Source organism: Haplochromis burtoni, unplaced genomic scaffold (genome assembly GCF_018398535.1).
Source record: "Haplochromis burtoni strain Fernald_Lab_line unplaced genomic scaffold, NCSU_Asbu1 Contig_260, whole genome shotgun sequence".
Lineage (NCBI taxonomy): Eukaryota > Metazoa > Chordata > Actinopteri > Cichliformes > Cichlidae > Haplochromis > Haplochromis burtoni.
In genome coordinates, this window is record NW_024582621.1 from 175804 (window position 1) to 203476 (window position 27673).

General features: G+C 40.1%; 2 protein-coding genes across 12 annotated transcripts in view; both read left to right on the forward strand.

Annotated features, from left to right (window-relative positions):
- Window positions 1-689: 689 nt before the first annotated feature.
- On the forward strand, window positions 690-17181 carry LOC102313102 (hepatocyte growth factor activator). 5 transcript variants are annotated; one of them, XM_005939643.3, is made up of 15 exons: window positions 690-1068; window positions 1175-1226; window positions 1583-1676; window positions 4717-4790; window positions 4899-5042; window positions 6725-6893; window positions 8918-9028; window positions 9548-9722; window positions 10457-10554; window positions 11412-11453; window positions 11615-11879; window positions 13803-13942; window positions 14254-14394; window positions 14799-14941; window positions 16633-17181. In XM_005939643.3, the coding sequence occupies exons 4-15, from the start codon at window positions 4788-4790 to the stop codon at window positions 16825-16827; spliced, it is 1626 nt and encodes a 541-aa protein (XP_005939705.1). In that variant the 5' UTR covers window positions 690-1068; window positions 1175-1226; window positions 1583-1676; window positions 4717-4787; the 3' UTR covers window positions 16828-17181. The 5 variants fall into 5 exon arrangements, with proteins under 5 accessions (XP_005939705.1, XP_042083376.1, XP_005939703.1 ...); XM_005939641.3 differs by having other exon boundaries at window positions 702-1068; window positions 6762-6893; XM_042227442.1 differs by lacking the exon at window positions 6725-6893 and having other exon boundaries at window positions 694-1068.
- Window positions 17182-19219: 2038 nt separating this feature from the next.
- LOC102314195 (protein Dok-7) overlaps window positions 19220-27673 on the forward strand; it is a 40936-nt gene continuing 32482 nt past the window's right edge. For 2 of the 7 annotated variants that reach the window (XM_042227436.1, XM_042227439.1), the window contains exons 1-3: window positions 19221-19752; window positions 21700-21930; window positions 25921-26121. In XM_042227436.1, the coding sequence (XP_042083370.1) occupies window positions 19635-19752; window positions 21700-21930; window positions 25921-26121 (550 nt within the window). In that variant the 5' untranslated portion in view covers window positions 19221-19634. Of the gene's footprint in view, window positions 19753-21699; window positions 21931-25920; window positions 26122-27673 lie in introns of all 7 variants that reach the window. The other 5 variants (XM_005939647.3, XM_042227440.1, XM_042227438.1 and 2 more) reach the window with 5 other exon arrangements.

A 27673-nucleotide genomic window follows, 5' to 3' on the forward strand; every position in this document is an offset into this window, starting at 1 on the left:
TGCAGAAGAGCATCTTCAACAACACTTCCAGCCTTGAAGCAGATGGCCTATAGCAGCAGAAGACCGCACTGTCAACTAAGGAACTGCCAACAGGAAAGTGATACTGCAAACAATATCTCACCACAACTATTGGGACAACAGAAGATTGGAAACATGTTGTCTCGTCTGATGAGTCTTAGTTTCTGCTGCGACATTCAGTTGGTAGGATCCGTATCTGGCGTAAACATGAAATCAATCCCGAATTGTATCAGTGGTACAGACTGCACCACTTAGTGAGCACCATTGAGACACCACAGCCTACCTGAGTATTGTTGCTCTCTATGACCACAGTATGCCCATCTCCTATTGGCTGATAATGTGTCGTGTCACAAAGTTCAGATCATCTCAAACTGTTTTTTTAAACACGAGTTCACTAACTCAAATGGCCTCCACAGTCATCAGATCCCAATCCAATAGTGCATCTTTGTTCTCTATTGTGGTAGCACGGAAGATTGGCATCGCGGATGTGCAACCGACAAACCTGCAGGTACCGTGTGATGCTGTCATATCTCGCGTCGATATGAAGCAAAATCTCTGTTAAGTACAGAAACGACGCACACCTACACCACAGGTGAAAGAAAAGCTAAAATTGGGCGACTTTAGGAGAAAGCAGTGTTAAACCTAAAAGGGGTAAGGATTGAGCGGTATTACCTCTCTGCCTGCCTCTGCCTCAAGAAACATCTTGTTTCTTTCGTGAGTCGATAAGTCGTAATGATAAACCGTGGGCGAGCGCAGAGGGGGAGCTGGGGGAACACCAGCCGGGATACAGGATGCCTCAGCGTCAGACAAGCCTAATGACGCAACGGGTTTACTCAATACAGCTTCAACTTGTGAGGGACAGGATAATACTTGCAGGATTTCCCACGTTTCCTATGACCAAAAACGGGCTGAGGACTCTGACACTGACAGATATTACGTGACAGGCACACGGGAAATAAGCTTCTCGGGACACCAGGGAAACATCAGATGCAAACTTTCGCGATGGCACACGCCGTGATGCTTTTTCTCTCGTGCGTTTTCGCAGGAGTGGTAAGTTTTAGCCACACTTCTCTACTCAAGTGAGTCTGTGCTTATTGTTATTGCGTGTTTTTGAGAGCGTGAAAGGAGTGAAATAATGTCTCTCCCTTGATTTCAGCACACATTAGCACCTACATATGAAGCAGAGGCGGTGAGGGAGAGCCATACAGGCGAGTTTCTTTTTGTTATTGTTTGTTTGTTTTTACTCTGGTCCTAAAATCATTTTTTCTATATTATTATTATTATTATTATTATTATTATTATTATTATTATTATTATTATTATTATTATTATTATTATTATACTTAGTTGGTGCTGCTGCACTCTTAAGTCCCGAGTGAGCTGATGTTTGCATAGGTGTTACCTGTAGGGGAGGGGGTGTAGCTTGCTTATGGATTTTTGTACATTCATTTGAAGTGAAAGGGGTCTTTGTGTGTGAAAACCAGCGAGAGAGTGGGTGGGTCGGGGTTTCCAAGACAGTTTCTGCTGCTAATGTTTTGTGTTTTCCCCTTTACCTCCTCTGCAGTTGTTACCACCACGGGCAAAGAATGTAAATTCCCTTTTCGTCAGGGTGGAAGGATTCATCATCACTGCATCACTGTCCTCTCCTCAAGACCATGGTGAGTCCTTATTAGCCAGCCTGTCTGTCTGGATCTACTGTCTTGGTTGCACAAACAGTCTGTAATGTGTGTGTAATCAAGTCAAAACACACTTCTGACAGAAGTGTCAGTCCTCTGACACACACTGACAGATCTCTCTCTTCTCTCTCTCTCTCTCTCTCTCGCTCTTACACACACACACACACACACACACACACACACACACACGTTGTTTGATACGCATGATTTGAAACTTTTATTCCACAAAATGTAAAAAAATCATCTTTGGATAATTTACAGATTATTAAGAAAATAAGTTCAATACAAACCATGCAATCAAATAATTGCATGGTTTGTATTGAACTTATTTTCTTAATACATCTTTTATTTTTTTGCTGTCTTGATGATGCGTGTTTATCATTGCCTTTGTCACTTCCCACTTAGTGTTGTCACTGTATATTTTATTCTACCACAGCGACTTGAAAGCAGCTCCCGCTGCTTTTAAATGTGCTAATTAAATAAAAGCAACTAGCCTTGACTTGACAATACCCTTAGCACGGTCAAGGCACATGTAGCAGAATAGCATCGTGACTGATGGAGCGGAGTCAGGCTGTGTGTTTTGATTGCTTGATAGTTAAGAAACAATGAGCCATAATCTTCCCTTTTCAATCTCAAACTTACTGTATACACACAGGTCAGACAGTTAGCTACACATGCATGATGCAAATCTCCGTGGTGCTTAAATTATGCTCATTTGTGACCGAAAATATCCGGTCACAACATTACACCGCCACCACCATCAGCCTGAATCATGGACTCGAGGCACAGATTCATGCATTCATGTTTTCTACACCAAATTCTGAGCCTACTCATTAGACCAGACAGCATTTATCTTCTGTTGGCAGGCGTTTGTAAATTGTAGCCCAAGTTCCCTGTTTTTAGCTGACAGGATCATGTGTTTTTTTTCTCTTGTTGTTTTCCATCTGCTTCAAGGTTTGACGTGTTATGCGTTCAAAGCAGTCTGGCCATTCTCCTCTGATCTCTGTTATCAACAACACATTTTCACACAGAGAACTGCCACTCAGTGGATATTTTCTGTTTTTCAGGCCATTCTTTGTAATCCCCAGAGATTGTTGTGCTGGGATATTCCCAGTAGATCAGCAGTTTCTGAAATACTCGAGCCAGCTGGTCTGGCATCAATACCATGCCACATTCAAAGTCACTTAAATCCCCTTTCCTCCCGATGCTCGGTTTGAACTTCAGCAGGTTGTCTTGATCTTGTCTACATGTCTAAATGCATTGAGCTGCTACCATGTGAGGTGGGGCAAAATATCGATATTTTCATATATCGTATACCGTTTTCTTGTAGTACATTTATTGATGTACTGGTTTCAGATATCAATATATGTATTCATTATAGCAGACACTACTTCAGTCTTTGTGGTGGCAGTTATCAACTGAAGAGCTTAAAATGAGCTTAATGAGCTGACACTGAAGAAGAACAAACTCTTTACTTCTTTAAGTATAGTTCTTCTTGTTAAGTCACACAGATACGGTGTCATAGATGACTGTCTTGAAGTGGATTACAGTATCACTGGAATATATATATATACAGAATATGTCTGTGTAAAAAATAAAAGCCAATATATTTATATCAGACTTTTGAATTTTATAACTTTAAAAGAAAGCACTGGAAACAGTCAACCTTTGTGGGGCTGGAAGATACAACGTGCAGCTTTCTTCTCAAGGGAGAAATGTAGAGTTAGTGTTCTTATTTCTAATTGGTTGATAGTTCCTGGCTTTTTGCATGCCCTTAAAAGAACAAACACACTGGTGTTTTCCATCACTGCTGTAATAGCAATGATTTGTACACTGATGCAGTGTGTTTGGGGTGTGTAGTCACACCTAATTACAGCTCGCGGGGATGAGGGATTTATGCGACAGTGCCATCTGATCACAAATTTTAATGAGGTAATGAGCGAAAAAGCTTTAATAAAATGCTTATTGCTCAATTGCTGCTGGGGCCTGCGATGATTTTATCATAATACAGTGTTATCATTAATAACTGTGAAGATAAAATGCAGAGGTACTCTGTGAAACTGCAACTATAGCTGAAGTTTAGCCGTTTCACAGCGTTTATCCTGAGGGTGCATAAACAGCTGCCTCAGTAAAACCATCATGGTGCAATTTGTTGTTTTTTTTAATCGCTTCAGATTGTGACACAATCATCTTTTTATGATTTTGGAAAAAAAAACCAAAACAACAGGAGACACGCTGGCAGGGTTTCAGTCTTCACTACTTGGAAATGATGCAGAAAGGGTGGATGCCAGCAAGGTGGAGCAACGTTTATGCAATTATACATGGGCCAATATTTTCTGGTCCACCTACATGTAAAGTTGCGGCGGTTTGACCCTGCTTGTTTTTGTGATGTGCTCATCAGCTCACCGTCAGAATGGGTTTGTCATTGAGTGTTGTAGTTACAGTGAGTGGAGAAGAGGTATGTTAATGTTACGCAGGTTAGATTAGTGGATGATTGACAGAGTTAGTTAGTGTGTGTTGGCAGAAGATGCAGCGTTCTGGAGCAGGGTGTCAGTACTTGTGGGTTTGATTAAGGGTTGGGTAAAATCCTCTGCACATGGTTTACGCAAATTTATGTCACAATATCTATATGCCCAACTCCAACAGTATAGCATGACTAACCGTCAGCGGGCACGCTAACTTACACGCTTAGTCAGGATATGCTTACTAAGGTTGTAATCAGGGTGCGATTTGTGAAAAAGACGTTTGATGATTTATTTATTATTTATTTATTTATTTTTACATGAAAAAAAAAGAGTGGTCCTATATACTCCTTTATACAAATTCAGAACAAAAACATCCAACCATACTTAAAGAAATTACAGAAACTTGCTTAAGAGAGTTCAGGTTATATTGAAGAATAAAGGTGATCATACCAAATATTAACTTTCAAGCTTGTTAGAATTGTGCAGACTCTGTTTTTGGCATATTTGCTGCATTTGCTGACTTGCAGGTGACTCTCTTCCTGTTTCCTTTATCCCAGGTGCTCTCTTACACACAATTTTGATCGGGACAGGAAGTGGGGTTTCTGCGCACCAGAGAGAAGCCACCCAAATGGTTAGCTCACCAAACCAGCTGCAGATTGAATTTCCACTGCTGTTTAATTAGAAACTACAGTGTTGCGGTTGTTCTCCTGCTGATTATGTTTTGATGTTTTGATTTCAGTTTTTGTCCACACTTCACGCAGAATCACAGATCCGTGTCAGGCGAACCCGTGTCAGAATGGAGGCGTCTGCACAGCGATCCCACACAGACGCACATTCGAATGCTCCTGCCCCGAGAGCTTCTCTGGGAGAATATGTGAACAAAGTAGGCACCTTTATTAATATTCTATGAATTAAAGGTATAGTGCTTGTCATCCATTCATATTTGGTTTTGTCAGACTGTCTTTTTCTGTCTGTTCCCTGAACATATTCACATCAAAGTGCACATTAGGCAGCCCATTGTCATTCATCTGTTGTCCACAGATGTAAACCAAAATCAAAAGCATGCCAGCTAAAAACTCTGTAATCAAATTCATGCTTAGTGAAGGCAGTTGAGTGTGAAGAGTTAACTCCTTCTTCTCTGGGGACCAGTGAGCCACATAGAGAGGCTATATTTGTTAAAAATGCTCAACTGTTGACTTTTCAGAAAGGTTGCAGATTGTGGCTCATTATGCAAAGAGGCCACTCATCATACAATGACTAAATTGGTGTGGCATTTGACGTGCTTCATTTCTGCTACATCTGCTACATTCAATAACGTTGTAGTTTACTGGCTCACTGGTAAGTGCTGTTATTTACACTGATTTACAGCTTTGATTAGGAGGAAAATTGCTGTCAGTAATTGTTGGAGGTTTGAAAATTTCACTGGTGACAAGAATAAGGATACTTTTATCCACAGAGCCCAACGCTGTTCTTTGTGAGCTTACCTTTTTCCAGCTGTGAACAACTAAATTTGGAGATTTTTCATAGATAGAAAATTTACATTATAATCTGGACTCGCTGTGCTTGCACAAGGTTTTCTATGGGAGTCAAAGAACATGCTAGGTTATAAGGCTGCCTGTATGGTCCCAAAATACACTCGCAAAAGAGACTTTTGATCTTAATTTCCTGCATAAATAAAGGTTGATAAAAAAAAAGGAAACAGTCTAAGTTCACTCTTGATTATCACAGTAGTTAAGAGTCTGTGTGGCTTTCAACCCCACCTCATGTAACCCTGTTCTGCCGCTGCCAGTAGCACCACCCCATCTGTTAGTTCCAGAGATTTACACATTTACAATAAAAAAAGATTGTGGCCAATGCCAAAAAGCTGCCACTAGCAAAGCACCACAAAGTTGCCGTGCCCTAAGGTGGAATCACTGATGTCTGATGCAATAAATTCTCCAATGACTGGCAAGCTGTGATTATCAATTTTTGTAATTATTGGTTCCCAAACTTATCTGGGCAGGAGCTTCATATCCTGAAGGAGTTAAGGCAGAACTGGTTACAGACCAGCAGTGACACAGTGATTTCGCTCTTTTTTAGCAGCAAATGTAGTTTGTTTAATTGACTTTAAACTGGTTTAGCTGCATTCAGCTATAGCCTCACACGCCACTGACAGACGTGACCTGATGCTATTAAGATGACAACTGAGCAATCTCTATTTGCTGATATAGACACTGAGATGTGATTGAAAGATCTGAGTGGCAGTCTTACGTTCGCCACAGTCCTATAAATGCGGCATACGCTTCACAATAACGTGACGTGTATAACATTGAAATGACATGCCAGTTTCATTTAATCTGTGTTTTCCGTTAAAATGCTGCTGAAATTTCGCGTGCTTGCCTTCAGGCCAAAATAATGGCAAATCAGTTATGAGTCACCTGTAAACAGGTTTCACTTTTCAGCTGAAAGCAAAGCAGTGAAAGAAGATGGAAAAACACAGAAAAATGGATCCGTCGCAGCAGCTCAGCCATCGGAGATTTGCTCCGTACGCTCCATTGAGCTCTTCAATCTGCTCTCCCATTTCAGCCCCGACGCCTTTCATGTGTTGTGTCGGCTTTTTCAGAGAAGTGCTACGAAACCGTACACCTGCGCTATTATGACATCGGAGAGTCTTGGGGACGAATTCACCTCCGTAATGTGGAACAGTGCACATGTGTGGCAGGGGAAATCAAGTGTGAGAGAGTCCACTACACGAGTAAGACATGCTTTCTGCTTTTGTTGTTCTGCTCTGAATGTGTCCAGTTTTTTTTTTTCCTTGGCCATTTTTTGCTATTTTTGGGGTGATGAGAGCAAAACTCAATAGGCTGCAATGACTTCAGCGCTATTTGCTTTGACAGCTGCTTGAATTGATGCTCAAATCGGCGAATGACAAACAAAATATTGCTACATGTTGGAATGTTTTGGGGTTTGTTTGTTTTTACATTAAATAAACATAAAGATAAAAACCTAGCAACCTTAGCAACTCATATAATTTTAAAAAAATAGTATACAACTTGATCTCAGGCCTCCAAAAAAGTATCACATCTCCTCCTAGCCTGAAGAAATGTTCTTTTTTTCCACTCTCATAAGAGGGGGTTTGAAAGACGTGCCCTACCCTTTCTTTGATCACAGCTCCATAGTTACAAGAGTAACTTTGCATTGAAGAAAAGGCAGATTATATGACTCACTGTGACTCAGGAATGGTGTTTTAGGACACACCCCATGGGTCCATAGGGCGCTTTCATCTCAATGTTCACGGGCGTTTAGCAGATTCCCCTGGCATAAAGGAGATACAATCAGAGAGGTATTTTCATGCTTCTTCAGCTGAAACTGCTTTTGTCATGATGATAGGGGCTCAGCTTACAGGAGTCGCAGAACTAAAAAACCTGACCCTTAATGTGCTTTACATTGTTTTTCTTCAAAGCACATCAGGACTGCTCACTTTCAGTAAAACCCAATAAACTCATGGCATCTCTGATCCCCAGCATATTTTCTGTATGTTATATTATTTCACAAGAGGCTGCTCAGACCCAGATATATTACATGTACATAAGAACACAGATGCATGGGTGAGAGCGAACCAAAGCCAAAAAAATGAGACCGGAAGATGTTAGTAAGTCCACCTGAGCGGAACTGTAGAGTCAGGTTAAAATACTCAGAGGTTTCTTTTGCAGTTTTCTTTTGGTAATCTAAAAATATTAAAAATTACATTTAAAACCTGCGTGGGAAAAACCATGATGGTGTAGCAATGCTAATTATTGTTGAATTATTGTCTGTTATAAACGTACTATTACAGTGATTTATAATGATTGATGCCACAGTACAGAAGTTTCAAATAGCGAGGTCAGTGTATGTCAGACTAATCCCTGTGACCCAAAAGCTCAGGCTTCATACTGCTCTAAATGCTCAGTTTCACACAGTTTTTCTTTTCAGACGTGGCCATGCATGATTTAATACATATAGTACATACATAATACATATATATTATATACATATAATAATTCATACCTCATACACAAAACAGCAGCAACCACCTAAGTGCTGTTTAAGCTTTCTCGTTATGAGGGGCAGCCAATCAGCATAAAGTTCCCTTAACGCCCCAGTCGCACACGTCTTCAAAGTAAAAGTTGTACAACTTACGTTCTCTGTTTTACTAACACTTCGCAACTAGCTGGTGAGTGTTTGCAGATGAGTCTGTGGCTGCCACACAAATTACTTGTGACAACAGCAACTTGCTAGTGTCCAAAAAGAATCACAAGGAAGCTTTAATGCATCAACAGCAAGCAACAGGTCAGTCAGGCAATACACCTTTTACCTTAGCAACTAGTGGTTTCCTTGGTTTAGTTCAGACCGGTTGTTCCAAAGTGTAAAAATTGCAAATGTCAGGCCATTTGCTACAATTTTGTTGGCATCTATAGGAATTCTACTTCAGGACTCTACATTAACTGCTTACATTCAGAATTCAGAATCTCATAGATTTGAAACAGAAATTCCTCCAAAGATAGTAATGTAGGAATGGCAATTTTAATAGTTGCAATTTCCCAGCAAAATGACCTAGGTGCTCGGCAACCTTTTTATTTTATAGAAATATAACCAAAATACAATACTTTTAAACTGTGCATAGCGACTATCATAATGGGTCCGTTAAACAAGCTAAATGTTAATAAAGTTTTGCTGAAAAACAAGCATTTTAAAGAGAATGGCATTAGGATGTGACAGTGTGTGTCTTGATGTGTCCAGTGTGCCGTACAAACCCATGTCAGAACGACGGAACGTGTCGACTGATTGTATCCACCGGAAAGGAAGTGTGTAACTGCAGGCATGCCTACAGTGGACCTCACTGTAGTCTCGGTAAGTCATATGCTGAGTGCTACGTTCCTGTTTTCCTCATTCAAATTGAAATGCAAAATTTGCTCTGAGCAGAAAGCACAGTTGACATGAAATGATGTTTGTATCGGGCTAAAAATAGCAGAGGGCAGATTTTCTAGTCACTGCAGTCTGCATAGAGCCAGAGTCTTTGTCATATGCGAGAGCAGATGTATGGAATCCTCATTGTGTCACGTATGCACAGACGCATGCTCGTGCATGTGTGGATGACAATAGTTTGATTAATGGTCACAGGTGAGGGCGTGCTGGTGAGCTTGTAGCCAGCTGTCATTGACACGTTCAGAGAGAGGTTTTAAAACGTGTTCTGACTCATTCTGAAGAGAAGAGAGCTGTCATCGCACACACACATCTGCTGCATCGGGAGTTTGTGTGATCGCTTTCATATTGTTTACATACCTGTGTTTTACTGTGGTTACGGCTGGGATTATTTCCATGTCTCGCTCTCTCTCTCTCTCTCCCTCTCTCTGTGGCTTGTGTGAGCAGAGCCAGAGACAGAGTGCTATAGCAGCAGGGGCACAGGTTACAGAGGCCTGGTGGGCACCACCGTGTCCGGCGCCCGGTGTCTGCCGTGGAACTCAGACCTGCTGTTTGATGAGCTCCATGTGGGCACAGTGATTGCATCACCTGTTAAAGGCCTTGGGGAGCATGCCTACTGCAGGTGTGTGTGCTAAATCATCCTGCCTTAATAGCAGCTATGGTAGATTTTCTAGTAGTTTCTCCAACAGTTAATCAAAATGAGATATTAAAGCCTTTGTCGGTTGCTGGTGCTGCAAACAGTCTTATCTGGAAGGCCACATTTCTATACAGTTTGCACATAATTTCTGTTTTAAAACTGCAGTATCCAACTTTTTTTTTTTTACCTTGAGCTAGCAAAAGCCGTATGCTCCTTATCTGTCAACTCCATGTGTCAACTCTTGTCATTCGTGTGACTTACGAGCACATAGCTACTGAGGGGGAAACCCTGAAACCATCATGCCAAAAGGCTTATCTCTGGCACATTCACCCTTCCTGCCTTCTTCCATCAGCTGATTTCTTACCATGACTTCTCATGAGCAGGAAGACATACTGACAGCAAATGGCACATTTCCCAAATTTTCCCAGGCCAAAGCAAACAATGGGACTTAGACTTACACCCAGGCTCGGATAGATCATTAATTATTGGTAAGATTGCATATTGCAGCTTTAAAACTAAAACCTGAATCCTGGTTGTTAAAACGTGAAACGAATGTAGAAAGAAAGCGAATTATCTGCGTGTGAGTGTGTGGATTTGAATGGCAATGGAGCCCCTGTGAGACATTCAGCTAATGAAGCAATATATAAAGATAGGAAGCAGCGAGGCTACACGCACACAAGCACGCACACACTCTGTCCGTTGTGTATCTCTGTGTGTAGGAACCCAGACGAGGACAAGAAGCCTTGGTGTTACACAATAAAAGACAACGCCATCTCCTGGGAGTACTGTGACGTCCCCTCCTGTGTGATGGCTGCGTGTGAGTAAGCAGGACGCAGGGAAGGAGTTTGTGTGCAGAATGTAATTATGTTGTAATTGAGGCGTTATATTGGAGTGTGGCTATGCTTTAGCATAAGATTAAGGCATACATCTGTTAGCTTGACCAGACACCTGAGCTGTTCTGCCGTTTAAATCTATATATGTACATATTCTAATACCCCTCGTTTGTAATAATGTTCATATCCAACTCTTGGCTTAATTTTGTTTCCTCGTTAAGAGTATCAGATTTATTTAGCTGCCACTCTCTGAACATTCATTCCATCATTACAACATGCAATAAGTAATGATCTTACACAAAGGTCACGCAGTGCAGCAGCGCCTTCTCTCTCTCTCGGCCTCGTTCATATGACATTGACACTGACGCTCCGTATTCGAGAAACATTTCTCGAATGTGGAGGCTTATTAAATGCCTTCACATTTAATTAAAATCCAGTTTTAGATTTATAAACAAAAAAAAGTGCAGAGAAGGCAGCTAATCTGTGCCGCTGAGTCACGCTGCTCTCGAAAGTTAAATTCAGCCAAGCTGACTGGTTTAGTGAAAGAGCTTTTTTTTTTTTTTAAAGGAAAAACATTGGCTAGGTTAGATATGGGGGAAATAATAAGACATTACTCACCCTGAATCAACACGTCACGTCAGGTGGAGCCAAATGTTGATGTGGTGAGTGGGGTTTGCAACAGCTGTCTGTCTGTCTGTCATGATGCCAGGGGTATGCACCGAATTCATAATCCTCTTCCTGATCATCCTCAACACATGATTTGCAGCCAGAGGAAGCTTTGCCACACTGAACATCATCACCTTATAGAAATGACTATTTTTGTTTTTTGTGCTTCTTGCAGGGGGAAATCAACCAGCAGTAGATTCAAAATTATTCAGAAGAGGTATTTAGGAAGCTAGTTTAAACAAAAAAAAGTCTAAATCTAAGCTAGTTGATTGATTTGTAGTTTCTTATCTGTTAGCGTCTTTTAGCTCTTTTTAGAAAGTGGCATTTTGCTGTGTCCAAGTTGAGCTGAAAATAATCCTCTGTTTGAACTTTTCTCAGCTTCTTCTCTGAGGTTTACTCCATTCAACGTCCTGCCCACCATTGAAAAACCCAAACCCTCCAAGCCGGCCAAAAAACCCTTATGCGGGAAAAAGCACAAGAAGAGGTTATCGACAGCCAGAGGGAGGATAATGGGTGGAACTTCGTCTCTGGAAGGTAGTCATCCATGGATGGCAGCCATTTACATCGGACAGTCAGACTTCTGCGGCGGCACTCTCATCTCCTCTTGCTGGGTCGTGTCTGCGGCCCACTGCTTCTTCAGCAAGTATGTATTGAATTCTACTGCTGCAGAGGATGTTACACACATTAGTGGAAAAAAGGCAACACTATGAGTTTTTCCAGCCATTTTTCCCCTCTACACAGTGTTATCTCTTAACCTTGGAAAGTGTGAGTCTTTTAAGAAATCGTATCCCCTATGAAAGACTAAAGGAAGCTTGACAAAAAAAGTCACATTTCTTGAATTTTAAACAGTAATATATTCTCTCTGTATTATATAACAAACGTGTCTAAATATGCATGTTGTAATGTTTACATGCAAATGTTAGCACCTTCCTCTGATGTCAGTAAAACAGATGTCTGTTTACTGACATCCACAAGTTTAAATCTTTAGCTAAAGCAACTGAATGTTGCACTGGACCTACACAGCGGAGTGCATATAGTAAAATACAATATATGGTATCTGCAAGGCTTTCTTTTTAAGCCCCATGTCTACTGCTACAACTGTGTTTTAGTACAGTTGGGGCATGATTGGATTTCTTATTAGAAAGTATTAATTAAAATTCATAATATAAAATAGCATTATCAACATCGCAGGGGTTTAACTATCTTATAGCCAGCATGGTGCTTTAGGAAGGAAAATTACAGAATTAAGTGGATTTTTTTTTTACAGCACAAGTGACATTAAAATCATTAGATTTTAATTATTAGACTTTAAAGTAGTGTAAAAAAATTAGACTGATTTTTAGCCCAAGTGACGAAGTGGTAAGAATGCATGCCACATGGCTAAAAGATCGGTCAACCAGTCTGACTCCCTTTGTGTGTCATTGTTCTCTTCCTGTCTATTGTTGCTACTATGGTTCCTACAGGTGTAACAATCATGATAAGAATGGTCTTTTTGCCATCTTGAATGACCACATTTGGATGGTAGGACGCTGTGCTAAATTATCAGCTAATGATTGGTTGGTAAGCTTGGTTAGCATCCTGTAGCTATACCGCTCCTGGAAAAGTAATGGCTAAAGCCCCAGACAAACAGGGCTAGAGACCAGTCACTGAATCCTTAGCAACTGCCAGTCACCAGCATAAAATGTGAATTAATTAGTGAAAACCTCTTTGTTATTACTTTGGTCGTGTTTTCAACTTGTCTGCAAATGCTTTCCAACTACTTTGCAAACAGCAGTAAGATTTTACAAAGTGCGATGCCAGAAACGGAGACTGTTTCTGGTTTGCATTGCACTTTCTCCAAGTTTAAGTACCGCTTCGCTAGCAGTTAGCAATTATACAAAATGCTGTCTTTCATGCAAACTGCAAAGAATCTGCTTGCAGCCAACACGTTTTTTGATACAGCATCGTCTTTGCAACTGAGTTTAGCTAATGAGGGCTAGCAGTCTCCAGCAACCACTCACCAAGTGGTCGCAAAATGCACAGTTTTCCTGAGTGACATGCAGTTATATCACATCCAAAAGGGCAGGCAACTCTCAAGCAATGTAAGCATAATGCCAGGCAAGGGCTGGTTTAAGGCACGTCTGCATTTGCTTCACCTTTTAGACCTGGAAGCTATATTCTCTTTAATAATGCATAACTTTAACTTTTGGTATTGTTTTGTTTGGTAGCAGTTTCATGCGTTCGTCCATAGTTTGCACTAAATACTCGAACTCGTATGCAAATACTCATCGACTACTTTCCAAATGGCAGGAAAAACACCCGTTTAATTGCAGCATTTGGAAGTTCTGCATTGGCTTCCTTTTTCACCCCCCTTAAAGGCCAAATGTGATTGACTGTGCTGCTAAAAGCTCAAACAAATGTTCTGTGAAGGTATTTTGGGTTCTCTAATTTTCCCACCAGATTTCACGAAAAACAAGGTGAAGTACTCCAGTTACCTCAAGTTTATTTTGACTTGATGAGCTTTGTGAGTGTGGACTTTGGTATACTGGTATACTATAATGAGTTAATTAAGAATGTCTTTCTTCAGCCCCCTGAAATCTCAAATCCGTGTGGTCCTGGGCCAGCATAGCTTTAATACCACCAGTCCCAACACGAGGACATTTGGAGTGGAGGACTACATCTTTCCAAGGCACTTCTCAGTGTTTAACCCAACACTGCATGACATTGGTAATTATTTAACGCATACACACACACGCGCACACATATGCCAGTGACTCACATAAACTGGAAGACCTCTTGTTCCTGTTCAGAAACACACAAACCCACTTAAGAACCCAGTCTGTATGCACAGCTGTGCTTCACTGAACAGCTGTGTCCCTCTGCACCCCCGCAATAAAAACACGCACAAACACAGATGCACACATATATGTATATTGACAGTTGGGTGTGGCATTTTCCCAAGGCGAAGTCAGCCACTCGCTTCATACCTTTGCTTCATTTCTTTTCCTGTTTCATAACATTTCATTTCTGTTTGGCAGTTCTAATCAAACTGAAGAAGCAGGACGGGCGATGTGTGAAGAAAACCCCGTTCATCAGGCCCATCTGTCTCCCAGACAAAAGCATGACGTTCCCCGATTACTACTGCTGCACCATTAGTGGCTGGGGACATACACAAGAGAGTGAGTAATGAGGAGGTCATGGCAGAGCTGTGTCATTTCCGTTTTGTCACGATGACAACTATTTACATTCGTGCATTGATCACAGGGAGCACATTTGTCGTGCACCTCCAGTGAATTATTTATTTGTTTACACGCTTAAACCGTGAGGGTGGTGCCAAAATTGTTTGCGCTGCTATGTGTCTTTGAGAAAAGTTTCAGATTTATTTTTAACGCACATAAAAGAAACATTTTGTCACTTTGGAAAATAGTAATTTGCTTTCATCTTGAGGGCTAAATCTGTCACAGCCGGGAGACGATTAGCTTAGCTTAGCTTAGCATAAGGACCGGGAAAAAATACGGGGTGACAGCTCGGTGCTACTGGGCTTTTATCTAACATGATGACTCATTTGTGTTTTATTTGACAGAGGGAATGGGATACTCCACTCTGCAGGAGGCTGGAGTAAGACTGACTCCTCACGATAACTGCAAGAAGCCAGAAGTGTATGGCAACCATGTCACCAGTGACATGATTTGTGCAGGGATTAACGGCTGCGTTGATGCGTGCCAGGTAGGGAAGCATTTTGAGGACTGTCATGTTTTGATGTAATTCTGCCAAGGAAGCGCTGATGTCCTAAAACAGAGTCCCATGATAGAAACATCTTTTTTTAATTTTAAATTAGCTCCTGGCTCAATGTTCTATTTGCAGTTAAGACACCAGATTCACCAGCACTATAGAGCTCAGCAGTGAGGTCCTGGAAATAAAACTCATAGTCATGTTCTGATTATGAGCCATAATACTATAACTATACATAGTAGAGCTGCTATGACATTGTGAAATGATGATATGTGTCACAAGAAACCATAGGTCTATATGATAACAACTTTGTTTTTGGGGAAACAAGTTTTATTTACAATGTCGTGAAGAAAATGCTGAATTTAAACAGCGGTATCTCTCGTGGTTGGACATGAAGGTTACCACGGACATATCTAAAGGAAGGTTAGAAGGTTAGAAGTCGTTTGCTGTAAATTCGATGAATTGCAAAACATTATGGGATGAGTAGTTCCTTCACTGTTTTAACTAATCATTTTTTTCTTTTTATTTCCCTTTAATTTTTTTGTCTGAATCTTTTCCTTTATAGTCATGATTCACCTCATTGCTGGTTGGCTGGGTTAAAAGCTTAAAACTCTATATAAGGCTTTTCGGAAACATCAGTGGAGTAGGTCCATCCATCCATTCTCTTCCGCTTATCCTTATCAGGGTGGCAAATTCACTTGGGAAAGTGGGCGATTGAGCGTAATAGTGACAATATTATCTCTTATTATCAAGTTATTTATAAAGAATATCAATAGGACTTTAACTTCAGGAACTTTTTTGCGATTTAATCTCTTTTCTGTCATTACATATTTTTTTTTCATTTCAGATTCTGCTTCACGTATTTTACTCTCAGCCAGAACCAAAAAGCTGAGCATACTTTTTACATTTTTTATTTTATGGTATATTTTTGTTAGTTTTTTTCTTTAATTATTTAACAGTATTTAAATTAAGAGTTAGATTGTGTTAATAGTTCTAACTCACAGTATTAATGTTCCTGCTCTCAACTACACTCTTACACACTGCATCAAACAAACTTTGATGCACAGTCATGTGATCCCGCTGCAGGTCATTGCAATTATATGAAGCTGCTGGATGTTGGAGATATGAACTACTTTGCTTCATGAAGATCACATTTTAACCAAAAATCTATTTTACAATGACAGATTTTAGAGTTTAAAAAAACATCAACGTTACCTTTTCAACATCTCATTTAATGCGTGACTATACAAACTTAAATACACGTGAATTTAAGAAAGAAGAAAACAAATGTCTTTATTTCACTGTGTCTGGGACGGTACAGTACTTAACCCGCCGCCTTGGCTCTGTTGGGGATGACATCAGAGGCCAGGCTCGAGGTTTCACAGTAATGGAACAGCACTTAAGATGGCAGGAGGGATTCCCCTGAGTGAAATGTTGGGGGAAGGCAACGAGGCTCTCAGTGATATTCAGAGATGTCTGGTGTGACACTACCCCCTCATCCTGCTGTGTAAAATATTTGAACTCCTTCCTATTAAATGAAATGAGACAACTGACTGTTTAGCTCATAGGTAGAGAGCAATTTTGAGCAATATATTCATTTTTAAGTGTGTGACTCAGCCGTTTGTGTGCCTTCACTGTGATCTGCGTGTATATTCATGTGTACATCCACTTGTGCGTTTCCTCAGGGCGACTCCGGGGGCCCGCTGGCTTGTGGGAGGAATGACGTCAGCTTCTTGTACGGGATCGTCAGCTGGGGGGAGGGCTGCGGCCGCTCCAATAAACCCGGAGTTTACACAAAAGTAGTGAATTACATAGACTGGATCGATTCAGTGATCAAACGCAAACCCAAGCCTTCACCAAACGACATTACCTGGAAATAACCTTTCCTGCATGAGATGTTTAGAGATATTATATATGAACTTTTTTACATTTTTTTTATTATTGTAAAGCTTCTGGAAGTTTACAGGTTATTTGTTTAACTGTGAAATATTTTGAGACTGAATAAACCTTCAATGACTTTCAGTGACATCAAACTTTGAGTGTCTTTGTTAAAGAGCTGTGATATGTTGTGAATGTAATTAAAACAAGCCAGTCTCAAGGTTCACTTACAAGCTGAATACCATGATGTTTTTCTCCAAGTGGACTTTTCTCTGTTATCATGAGGCTGGATTTTCTGAGATTTGATATGTATTGCTGTTCAATTCATTCATCAGATATTTCTCTCTTTAGTTTTTTTTTAAATTAAGTATATAAATGGGCTTTAGAAATAATAGATGGATTAAAAATAGCTCATCTCAAGGTCTTGAGTCCTTTTACTGTACTAGTTAAGCACATTAGCTTTGAAACAGTGAAACATCTCTAAGAAAATAACAGAAACTGGGTAAAAAACAATATATATTTATTGCTGATATATGTACAATTACATAAAAAGACTGTATAGACTTGATGTGGTACTTTTAATATGCACAGTTCAGTTTTAAGGTTGTTTTGTGGATAAACTTTCCAGATACCTAAAACTATGAAGCCAAATACAGAAAGTAGCTCCAAGAACAACTGAATGTAAAGATAATAAAGGGGTATTAAAAGCTTAAAATTACCTTAATAGGTCCAGAGACACTGAGTGTATGTGATTAGCTCCAGGGTCTGGGAGACCTTGGGTGGCACCAAACACACCCCTGAAGTTAGACTGCCCTGCTGTGGTTCTCAAATCAATGAAGTGCACAGATACAAATTACCTCGGGGTGTGGGTGACCTTTTTTCTGGAAATTCTAAATACACCTTCATGGTGTTTAGTTGTTTAATCCGTTTAAATTGAACTTCAGATTGCTTTCCGCCCTTGGTGTGGTTCTTTTGCACAGGTGTGCAGACTAAAACAACTGTACCAAGGCCTTTCAGAGGAGGCGGACCAAACAAACTGCAGAGCAGTTCGCTGGTGAGAATGCGATCTCACCTCGATGCAACCCAGTTACCAGGTATACACTAATCAGCAGAGTGCCACAGAGGTACACTGAACATTATTGGCTGAAATAATAATTAACAGAAAAATATGAATGTTAGGACTGAAGTCTCCATGTTACCACTCGTCCAGAATACACAGCTGTCTTCCTGTTTTTGCTCTTGCTGCTCCCACTGCAGATGTGTGGCCGACAATCAAAATGAAACTTTGCGTTTTTGCAAACTCATCAGCTGATAAGTGGGCTAGAGTAAATGAAGTAGGTAAATCAATGAGTACCCCTTCACACGGTGAATCAGTGCCTCCTGTCTCTTTTACTGTGCAAAGGTTTTGTCCATTTTTTGGCCACATCTACTAATGTACATTTACACAGGCTGGTGATATGTCCACAGTTAAAATCCTTATAACTTGTTAATTGTCAAACCTTTTTCCAGTTGTTTTGTGTTTTGTTCTGGTTGCTTTCCATTGACTTAACCTTCAGTCCAGTTTACTTCCATTTGATGCAATTCAGAATCAGATTTATTTATTTAGTGCCAAAACACAGCAACACCTCAAAGTGCTTTATACTGTAAAGGACCTACAGTATTTTGAAGAAAACTTCAACAATCCATCACCACTTTGTGATGGTGGGAAGGAAGAACTCTCTTTTAACAGGAACAAACCGCCAGCAAAGGCTGGCTCAGGAAGGGGCAGCAGTCTGCTACAACCGGTTGGGTGGAATAAAGAAAAAGACAAAAACAGAGCACAGTGAGACAAAAACAGACAAACAAACGAACAAAAAAACAACCCACGAACCCTGGCAACTGCTTAGTTTAACTCCTTAACATTTTAACCCCACATGAACGCAAAAGGGTGGTGCTACATTCAATGGCCACTTTATTAGAAGATTAGTACACATATTGATCCATACTGATATGATTGCATTACACATTTGCTCCACATGCATCTCCACAAAGGTGCACTGCTGGATTGAGATCAGGTGACGGTGGAGGCCATGCCAGTACAGTGAGCCTGCTCATTGACATGGTGATGTTTTCCCGCTGGACCAATTTTTTTCAATCTTCTGTTGTCCAATGTTGGTGAGCCCATGACAATTATATAGCCTCAGTTTCCTGTTTCCTTAGTTCCCTCCCAGTGTGGTCTTCTGCTGCTGTAGCCCATTTGCTCCCAACATCACAATGTTCTTTTATGCTATTCAAGTTACTGTTTCCTTCCTCTAATCTCATCAACAAGGCGATCTCGCTGAGAACTGACGCTCACTGTACATTTCCTCCGTTTCATTCCGTGAATCCTAAAGATGGTTGCTGCCCTGTGATTGGTTGATTAACGAGCTGTTGAAAAGGTGTACCTAATAAAGTGTCCGGCGAGTGTATATGTCTAGTTTGATGTATTAACGTGCTCGGTTTTACTGTTAGAGTGGCGTGTGGCATGTTAAACACGCGGGAGCGTCTCACTGTACCAGCCCAGGTGGCAGCAGCAGCATGGCCGGCAGACGGACACACAGACAGACAGACAGACAGACACTGGTCATGCCATTTTCCATGTGCCTTCCTTGCTGGGGGGCGAGTTTGCGCCCCGCTAGAGGAGAGCGCAGCTATTTTGAAAGTGACCCCTCATTCAGGCAGCGACTCTGCAGCTGTCAGGAACCATGACTGAAGATGACGGATTCTGTTGTCGTGGAGGGATACGCCAGACTCAGAGACGGGAAAAAGGTTGCTTTTACTTTGTCTTAATATGCGGATATCTCCTATGCACACTTTGACCAGTGCTTTAAAACCCCCCAAAAACTTTTCTTTTGTTTCACAGTGGAAAACTAGGTGGCTCGTGCTCCGCAAACCGTCGCCTGTAGCAGGTAAAAAAAACGTAGAAACTAGCTAATTTTGTTTTTAGCATTTCTCGCTCGCATTGTTGTTTTGAAATTAAATCTGACAGCGGCTACACAGATCTGCCGCGACAAGCTGGAGGAGGACAGTGAGCTGGTGTTGCACTGCTTGTGTTTTCTGTTGCGTGAGAGCTCAACAAGCCTCGGCTTCAAAGGGCCTGCGTTTGTGTTCAAATACACAGCTTTGACCCAGGAGGCTATGGCGTCCAAGGAGGGACAAAAAGACCTAAAACTTTTAAAATAAGGCTTGCATGACAAATTCAATACATTTGAATTTCAAAATCAACATGTGTGCAAACCACAGTTGGTATTAAAAGACGTGTGTGTGTGTGTGTGTGTGTGTGTGTGTGTGTATGTATATGTGTGGGGTGATACTGCAACTTGTGTTGTAGATCCGATACCAAGTAAATACGGGACCAGTGTTGCCGATACTTTGAAACCTAACCTATAAAGGCACTTTATCTAGGGGAGATTTGGTGAATTGTTGTTAATTTGTAAATTCTGAACACTAAATCAATGATTTTAACTTTTCCCAATAAGTAATTACCAGAGCAAAACACAATTATTAGGTTTTTGTGCAGTTTCGTGCAGATAAACAGTTTTTTTCCCTTCTATTTTGCCTGTAATGTAAATGTGCCACTTTGGGGAAACTTCAGTTGTTTAAATGTGTTATGGGCTATAAATAAAATAGACGTGACTGTCAACACAAAAAAGTTCAGACGTTTTTAATAGTGGATTTTTGACATATGTATATATTTTTTTGTTTTCAAAATAATAATAATTTATTTAATACAGTTCAGCAGGCTACATACTGAACTTAGTGGATAGAAACAAAGTATGGAGCCTATTATTGAGCTAGTATCAATCTGACACCAATACCAGAGATGATATTGATACTATCCACACTTGCCCACCTCTAGTAAAACCTATATTACACAATGGTTCTGAAAAAGAGCTGAAACATTAGCACAAGCTAAAAGAATCTCATTAAAAGCTTTTTAGTGACTCTTTGCAAACGTTTAACGTGGGATTGTGTTTTAAAAAACGGGAAACTGATGCCAAAGGTGCTTTTAATCCACACACTGTCTTTTTCCCCCATGCTGTAAACTCACTCTTGAAAGCATTTCTGCACAGTTTACTTTTTCTTTTTACACAATTACATTTATAAATTATTTATTTTTACCACGTGTACTGCTTCTGCTGCACAACAGCAGGCTTTCAGATTATTTCTAAAACAACATCACACAAGCTTCAAACCTGTGGTTCTTATTTGATCCCATCTTCAAAGCTAATGTGCTAAAGTCTGAGCCAGAGACTCGCTGTATTTTTAGATGTACCATGAATGCGAACAGTCACGCTTACCTGCGAGGCTTCGGCTCTGCGGAAATAAAATCTAGTAGTCATTATATTTGCACACATTTTCAAATATTTTATGGAAAAGTGAGTGGATTTAGCGTGAACTTGTATTTGTACTGCATTCAGTTTTACCGCAGAAAGGTTTCTTGGGTATGTTGCGCTGCACAGCTCAACATGCTCCACAGTGAGGCTGAGTGCTGCTGCTCTTCAAATCTTTGATGTCATGTTATCCCAGCTGTCTGTGCTCATGCCTCAGTTATGCGAGTGTGTGTGAAGGAGAGGGATGATACACGGACACACACAGTGTTGTTTTGTCAGTTGACACTGATTGTTTGAAAGGTGGCAACAAACAGAGGACACTACAGTAGCTACTGTGGGTCAAAATACATCCTGTTAGTAACTGTCAGTGTCATTTGGGGATTCCAGTATTGATTTTACTTTTTTTTTTTTTTTTAAATAAACTGTTACATCTTAAAAAAAAGAGTAGAATTTAATAATGTTTTAATGCAGACTGTGTTCTTCTGTCTTTGTTTCGTCTCCTGCTCATTGTCTGTCCTGCAGACTGCCTCGTGTTGCTGGTTCTTAAAGACAAATCAGAGAAAGTTCACGGCAACAAGGAGAGGGCGAGCATCACCTTGGAGGAGATCTGCGGCTTGGAAGCTGGACAGTGGTATGAGGGTGTGGCTTTTACTCTGACCATCCTCTGCCTGAATCAGGCTGTTTTGCTGGGCTTTGACAGCAGGGAGGCCCTGCAGGCATGGGACGCCCGCCTGCGATATAGCCTAGGAGAAGGTGAGAAGAACCATGAGTGTTTGTTTTACTTGTGTTTAACATCCAGTGTTTCTTTTTCTTTCCCCTCAAAACCTTTCAAGGAATTTAAATGATGATATTTGATGTTCCTATCCAGCTGTTCAAAATTACCCCCGTGCAATCATCTACATGCTTCTGAATCAATTTCCTAGATAAACAAATGATTTTTGTCTTTAATGAATATCTGTTATCTACTATCGTACTACGTTTGTTGTCTAAAGTGATATTTTAACTCTAAAGCTGTTTTTTTTCATGTCTGATTACTCTTAAGAATGTCATTTAGTCAAGCACTGACTCTCTTTAGTGTGCATATTGTTTACTGTGTGGACTTGTTATATAAGTTACATGCATCATGAAGCAATAGGAGCTATTAATAGCAACGAATTGTTCAGCAGGTGGCAGCTGAATTTTACATCAGCATTAATGACAGTGCTGGGGGACCTGATTGTGTGGAAGAGGCTTAAGACAAATTGCATTGCAGTTGTTCCTTCCAGTTTGTCGTCTGTTTTGTGTTAAAGTATACGTGTGCATGCTTGGACAGATGCACTTGTGTCTGTTCAGGCTTGCATTGAGAGTTAGATAAGTGTGTGTGTGTGTCCTAATGTCACTGAGTGGAGTGCATCCAAGCTGGCAGAAATGTCACCTGCCAGCTGCTGGGCTGAGGGCCACCATGCACAGAGCTTTTGTTGTCTTACGTGAGACTGTATGAATCCTTTTTAACCTGAGCAATGATGTGCCGCACCTGGCCAACATGCCCTCGTCGCCGCCTCCGTTAATCAATCTCCCTGGCCAAGTTTGTTCAAATCCGCGAAAGTTTTTAGTTTAGTGTTGTTGAGGAAGATCCACAAGATCCACACTTGCTGTGTGTGAAATTTAGCAAAGTCAAAGGCAGAAACGCCAGTGAAGTGTTGTGATTCGCTCTAATTTTATACCCGACTTTCCCCTTTTTCTTATTGTCGAGACTCAGACTCATGAAACACAGATGTCTGTGACACGCTTTGATTGATTGCGCTGGGCTTTAGATCTGAGCCCGTTGTGCTCGGCTTGCTGATTTCATTCTGTCTGCAGCTGTTTCCCCTTTTTATTTGTGAATGAAATCAAATCCATGCTGAAGTAATCATCGTGTGAGGACACTGTGTTTTCTGCCCCTTGTGAAGCTTTTCTCCTGTTTTTGTCAGTATGCAAAATTACATTGACCGTTGTCTTTCCATTACTCATTAGTTCTGCAATCCTGCTCACTTTAATCACAGTGAATCCCAGTAGACTGTTTGGTGGTTTCTTTGATGGTTCATTAGGACATAGTTGTAGAGCCCTCAAAAAAATCCCTATAGAGATAAAGTGCAGCCATTGACTGTATGTAAAAGATGGATGCAGCCAACGTTGCACCCTGTTTGTGAGCTTGCAAACGGAAGATTTAGCTAGCAGCCATCTTGTATTTTTTTTTAACAGAAGTAAATATTTTGATAAGGATTTTGAGCCTGAAGTTATCATTTAATGCAAGGTTAGCAAACTACATCCATAAACCGTATATACGGATGCATGTGCTCATTAGTCATAAGTAACAGATTAATAAAATAATGTGATTTCACTCACAAAAACAGGATTACTGTCTTGACTTTTAAGTACAGTTAACCATCACAACAGTGTGTGTTATTTGTTAGATAATTGCAAAAAACATCCTACAAAGAAACAAAACCACTAACAAGGTTCAGTACAATGGCTTTAATCAGCCCAAATACTATTACTGACCTAGCTGCAACATTATGCTCCAAAACACAGCATAAAACATGGGCGTAGGTTCTAGGTTGGAAAAATAAAGCTAATATAAAAGTGTCTCAAACCTGCGTTCTGTCTCAAAGACACCAGATGGTCAGCTTTAGTTTAGTTTACTGGTGTAATTAATTAATTTAGTTAATTCCTTTTTAAATCTTTGTCTTACTCTCTGTCAAAATGAATGATTATCCGTAGTATGCTCATTGGCTGATGACTTATGATTGACCAGTTGTTAGCCAATGAGCAAGTAGATTTTAAAAAGCAGGATGCATGGGGATGGGCAGATGTGACTGTGAAACTTTTTTTTTTTTTGTCAAATATTTTTATTGAAAAAAGAAAACAACACAGTACTTGCAGTTACCGAAATACAATTAACCTTTCTTCATTTTCCTAAGTAAATATACTTATATATATATATACCCACACTCTAAAACAAAGAAACCCCCCCCCAAGTCCCACACAGATCAACACAGCCATCAAACATATTACAGCGATATAACAATAACAGAAGTACATTTAAACAGGCAATACCTCTAGACTAGTAAAATAAGAAGTAAAGGGTTGCCACTTGTGGAGAAATGTGGCTGTGCAACCTCTCAACGTATATTTAATTTTTTCAAGTTTTAAAAAAACATGACATCTTTAGGCCACCGGGAAGTAGTAGGATACTTAACAGACTTCCAATGCAACAATATTAGACGTCTCGCTAATAGGAATGTGAAGGCTATAATATCCTTTTGTGTGGAATCAAGTGTAAGTGAGTGATCAGGAATCCTGAATACAGCAATCAGAGGACAAGGATGAAGAGTTACCCCAAGAACAGTTGACATAATACCAAAATACCCTGTCCAGAAACCTTCCAGCTCAGGACACAGAAAAAACATGTAGCTAAGGTGACAAGGAGAGCCATGGCATTTATCACATTTATTTTCCACTTCTGGATACAATTCAGAAAGTCTAGACTTAGAGAAATGCGCCCTGTGTATGACCTTAAATTGACGAGCACAGGAGGTGGAAGATCGTACCCTCGCTATAGCCTGTTCCCAAGACTCCTCATGTATTTGAATTCCTAGTTCTCCTTCCCATGTGCACTTAAGCTTAACAATAGAGTGGTTACTAAAAGACAGGATAGTATCATAGAGTTTCCAAATGGTTGACTGTGAAACTCTTACTCATTGGCTAAAAACATCATAGTCATAGTTTGTTAGTTGGTTTTCCGTGAAACCAGTGTGCATTTTCATGGAAAAACTCCATGAAATTTAAATTTTTATTCATTATGACACAAAACGAATGACTGAGCCCATAAACCCATCAGAAAGCTTTTAAAGAGGTCAAGTCAGAAAGCCATTTTCCCGTAGACTTTTTGTTTGTTTGTTTGTTTCTTTACTTGCTTGCTTGCTTTTTTTAAATACCAAGCTAGAGATCGTGAAAATGCTAATCCCTAGCCTTCAGAACAGGACTCTAGCAAACCAGTCGACGATGTTATATTAGCTACGTTTTATACCATCTATGCCTGCCACTTAAAGTGGCCACACTTTAAACAATGGAAAATAGAATTGGAAAAATATATTCAGAGTATATCAGTTTATGAAAACAATTATCTCTACAGAAAAAGTGTTTATGCAACCTACCTGGCTCTGAACAGTTCTACTCTAAACTTGAATATTTTAACATGGTTGCTGTGTGGCTTGAATTACTTCTGGACCAGCCCCAATGGACACTTAAGGTATTGCAGGGTTTCTGTGTTAGCTTTATTTTTCAGCCTCATACCAAAGTGAGGCTAAAACTCTTACAAAATACCTACACTTCATTATACCAGAGGATCTTTTTTCCAGCTCCCTCTTGCTAATTAGCTGCTAGAAGCTAATGTTAGCGATGTGTTAGCAAGCTACTATATTTAGGTAATGTACTTGCAAACATAATTACTCATAGCTTTCTAAATGGCACATATTTCACTGCAATGCAAGTCGAACGCTGATGCTTCAGATTTACTTACAAAAATATATTCACCCAGAACGGACATTTGGGTATTTGAGAGTGACAAAATAGGAGGTACTTCGCAGCTTATGAAGAAATGTGTTCAGGGTTATTTGCCTCATTTATGTTCCTCTTTACTCTTTCCACTCTTTCTACTTACTGTAAAACTCATTTACAGTTATTGGAATATGCGTTAAATTTGAGGATCTGTGTGTTTCTCAGTTCACAGATTCAGTGTTGGAGTCTTACCAGGGACCAAGTTGGAGAGCGGGCCTGCAACTCTCCATTTGTGCAACAATTTGTTGGCTCTTGCTCGGGATGTCCCTCCTGTTATTATTGGCCACTGGAACCTTCCAGACCTGCGTAGATATGGACCTGTACCAAATGGATTCGTGTTTGAAGGAGGAACAAGATGTGGCTACTGTAAGTTTATAGCTGCTTAATTATTGTCTGTTTTGTGCAACATTTGAGTGTGTTAAGTTTATGTAAATGGGTATTAAAATAATATTTTGTGCTTGGCAGAGGGTTTAGGGGATAATTAGCCATTAGGCTGCACAGTGACAAAGAAAATGTAATGCAAAATTTAATCACCGATTGTAAAGTGAGGCATCTGAAACACATAAACAGTAAAAGACATTAAACAAAAATGTAATAATATTAAAATAACAAAATTGGAAGAAGAAGAGCATGAATGTTAAACCCCAACAGTGAATTTCAAAGAAAATGTGCTTTTAAGAAAAGACAGAGACTCAAGTATGACTGCGTTAAACATCTCCATCCTTTCATAACATTAATATCTCTCCATCATTAGAGGCTAATGGCTCATTAAATCATGATACGTGCTGTGGTTTGTGTGTCTCTCTCAAAAACACAAAATAATCACCGGCTGTGATTTGCGGTGATTCATGCTTATCTTTCTGCCCGTGAAAGAGAAGCTCTTTCTCAGTACAATAAATCTGACTCAAAAAATATGCTTTCTAGCCTGAGGAAATATAGCTAGGAGAGGAAGTTTGAGTCTTTGTTATTGATGATTAGTTTGTCCTTGCCTTACTTTTGCAAATGTGCCTTGTGCAAAATAGAGTGGACCTAAAATCTTTTTCCTGTGACACGAACAGTAAATAGTCTGCCGGAATAATATTTTGGTCCAGCAGTCCAGAGAAAATTAATCTTTCAGGCTGTGTTCTTTCAGGCTCCGTTGTTAAGCGTAGAACTTCTTGGATGAAAACTCATCCTGCAGCGAAATAATAACTCAACAGTTTTTAATGTTGACCATGCTTCTGTCCGTACGATTGGGCTGATGAATAATTTATCAAATGTGGGCATATGAAGACAGCAACACACAGTATCCTCTGCTGCGTCCTGCAAACAAATTTAACTTTTAGTACTTTGGTTTAGCGCTTTTAAAACCCCGTGGTCATCTGTTAAGCATCCGTGGACCTGATTTGGATTCCTGTGTGATGCTCAAACTTTGAATTTGCATGTTTGCATGGAGAAGATCGCTGTAAACATCAGGATTAGTAAGTTGAGGTCAGTCACTGGGTGTGTTTTTTGCTCTCTGGTTGTACATCTGGCATCCCTCGGGCGGGCACGTTGAGGAAGATGCTCAGTGGAGTTTCATGAACCAAAAAAAGAGAGCGCCCTCAGCAACTACATGTGCTGTTATCGTCACGAAAGACTGTATGGTCCTTGTTTTTCTGCTTCCTTTTTGAAAGGCTTCTTATAGAAACTTTTATCAGGCAGCTGATGGTGTGAGTTGGTCCTTCGTCTTTAGATGTTTTATTGTAATACAGAATTTTGGTTTTCTTTAGTATATATTTAGATTTTTAGGAAGTGTTTTTCTGACTATGATGATTCCTGCCATGATTTCCCAATGTAGGAAGATCCTATAGTGACTGTTTTCAAATGACATCATGTCATTGGAGAAACTGCAAGCAAAGCATTAAGTATAATAAGAGTGTTACTATAGCAATGCAAA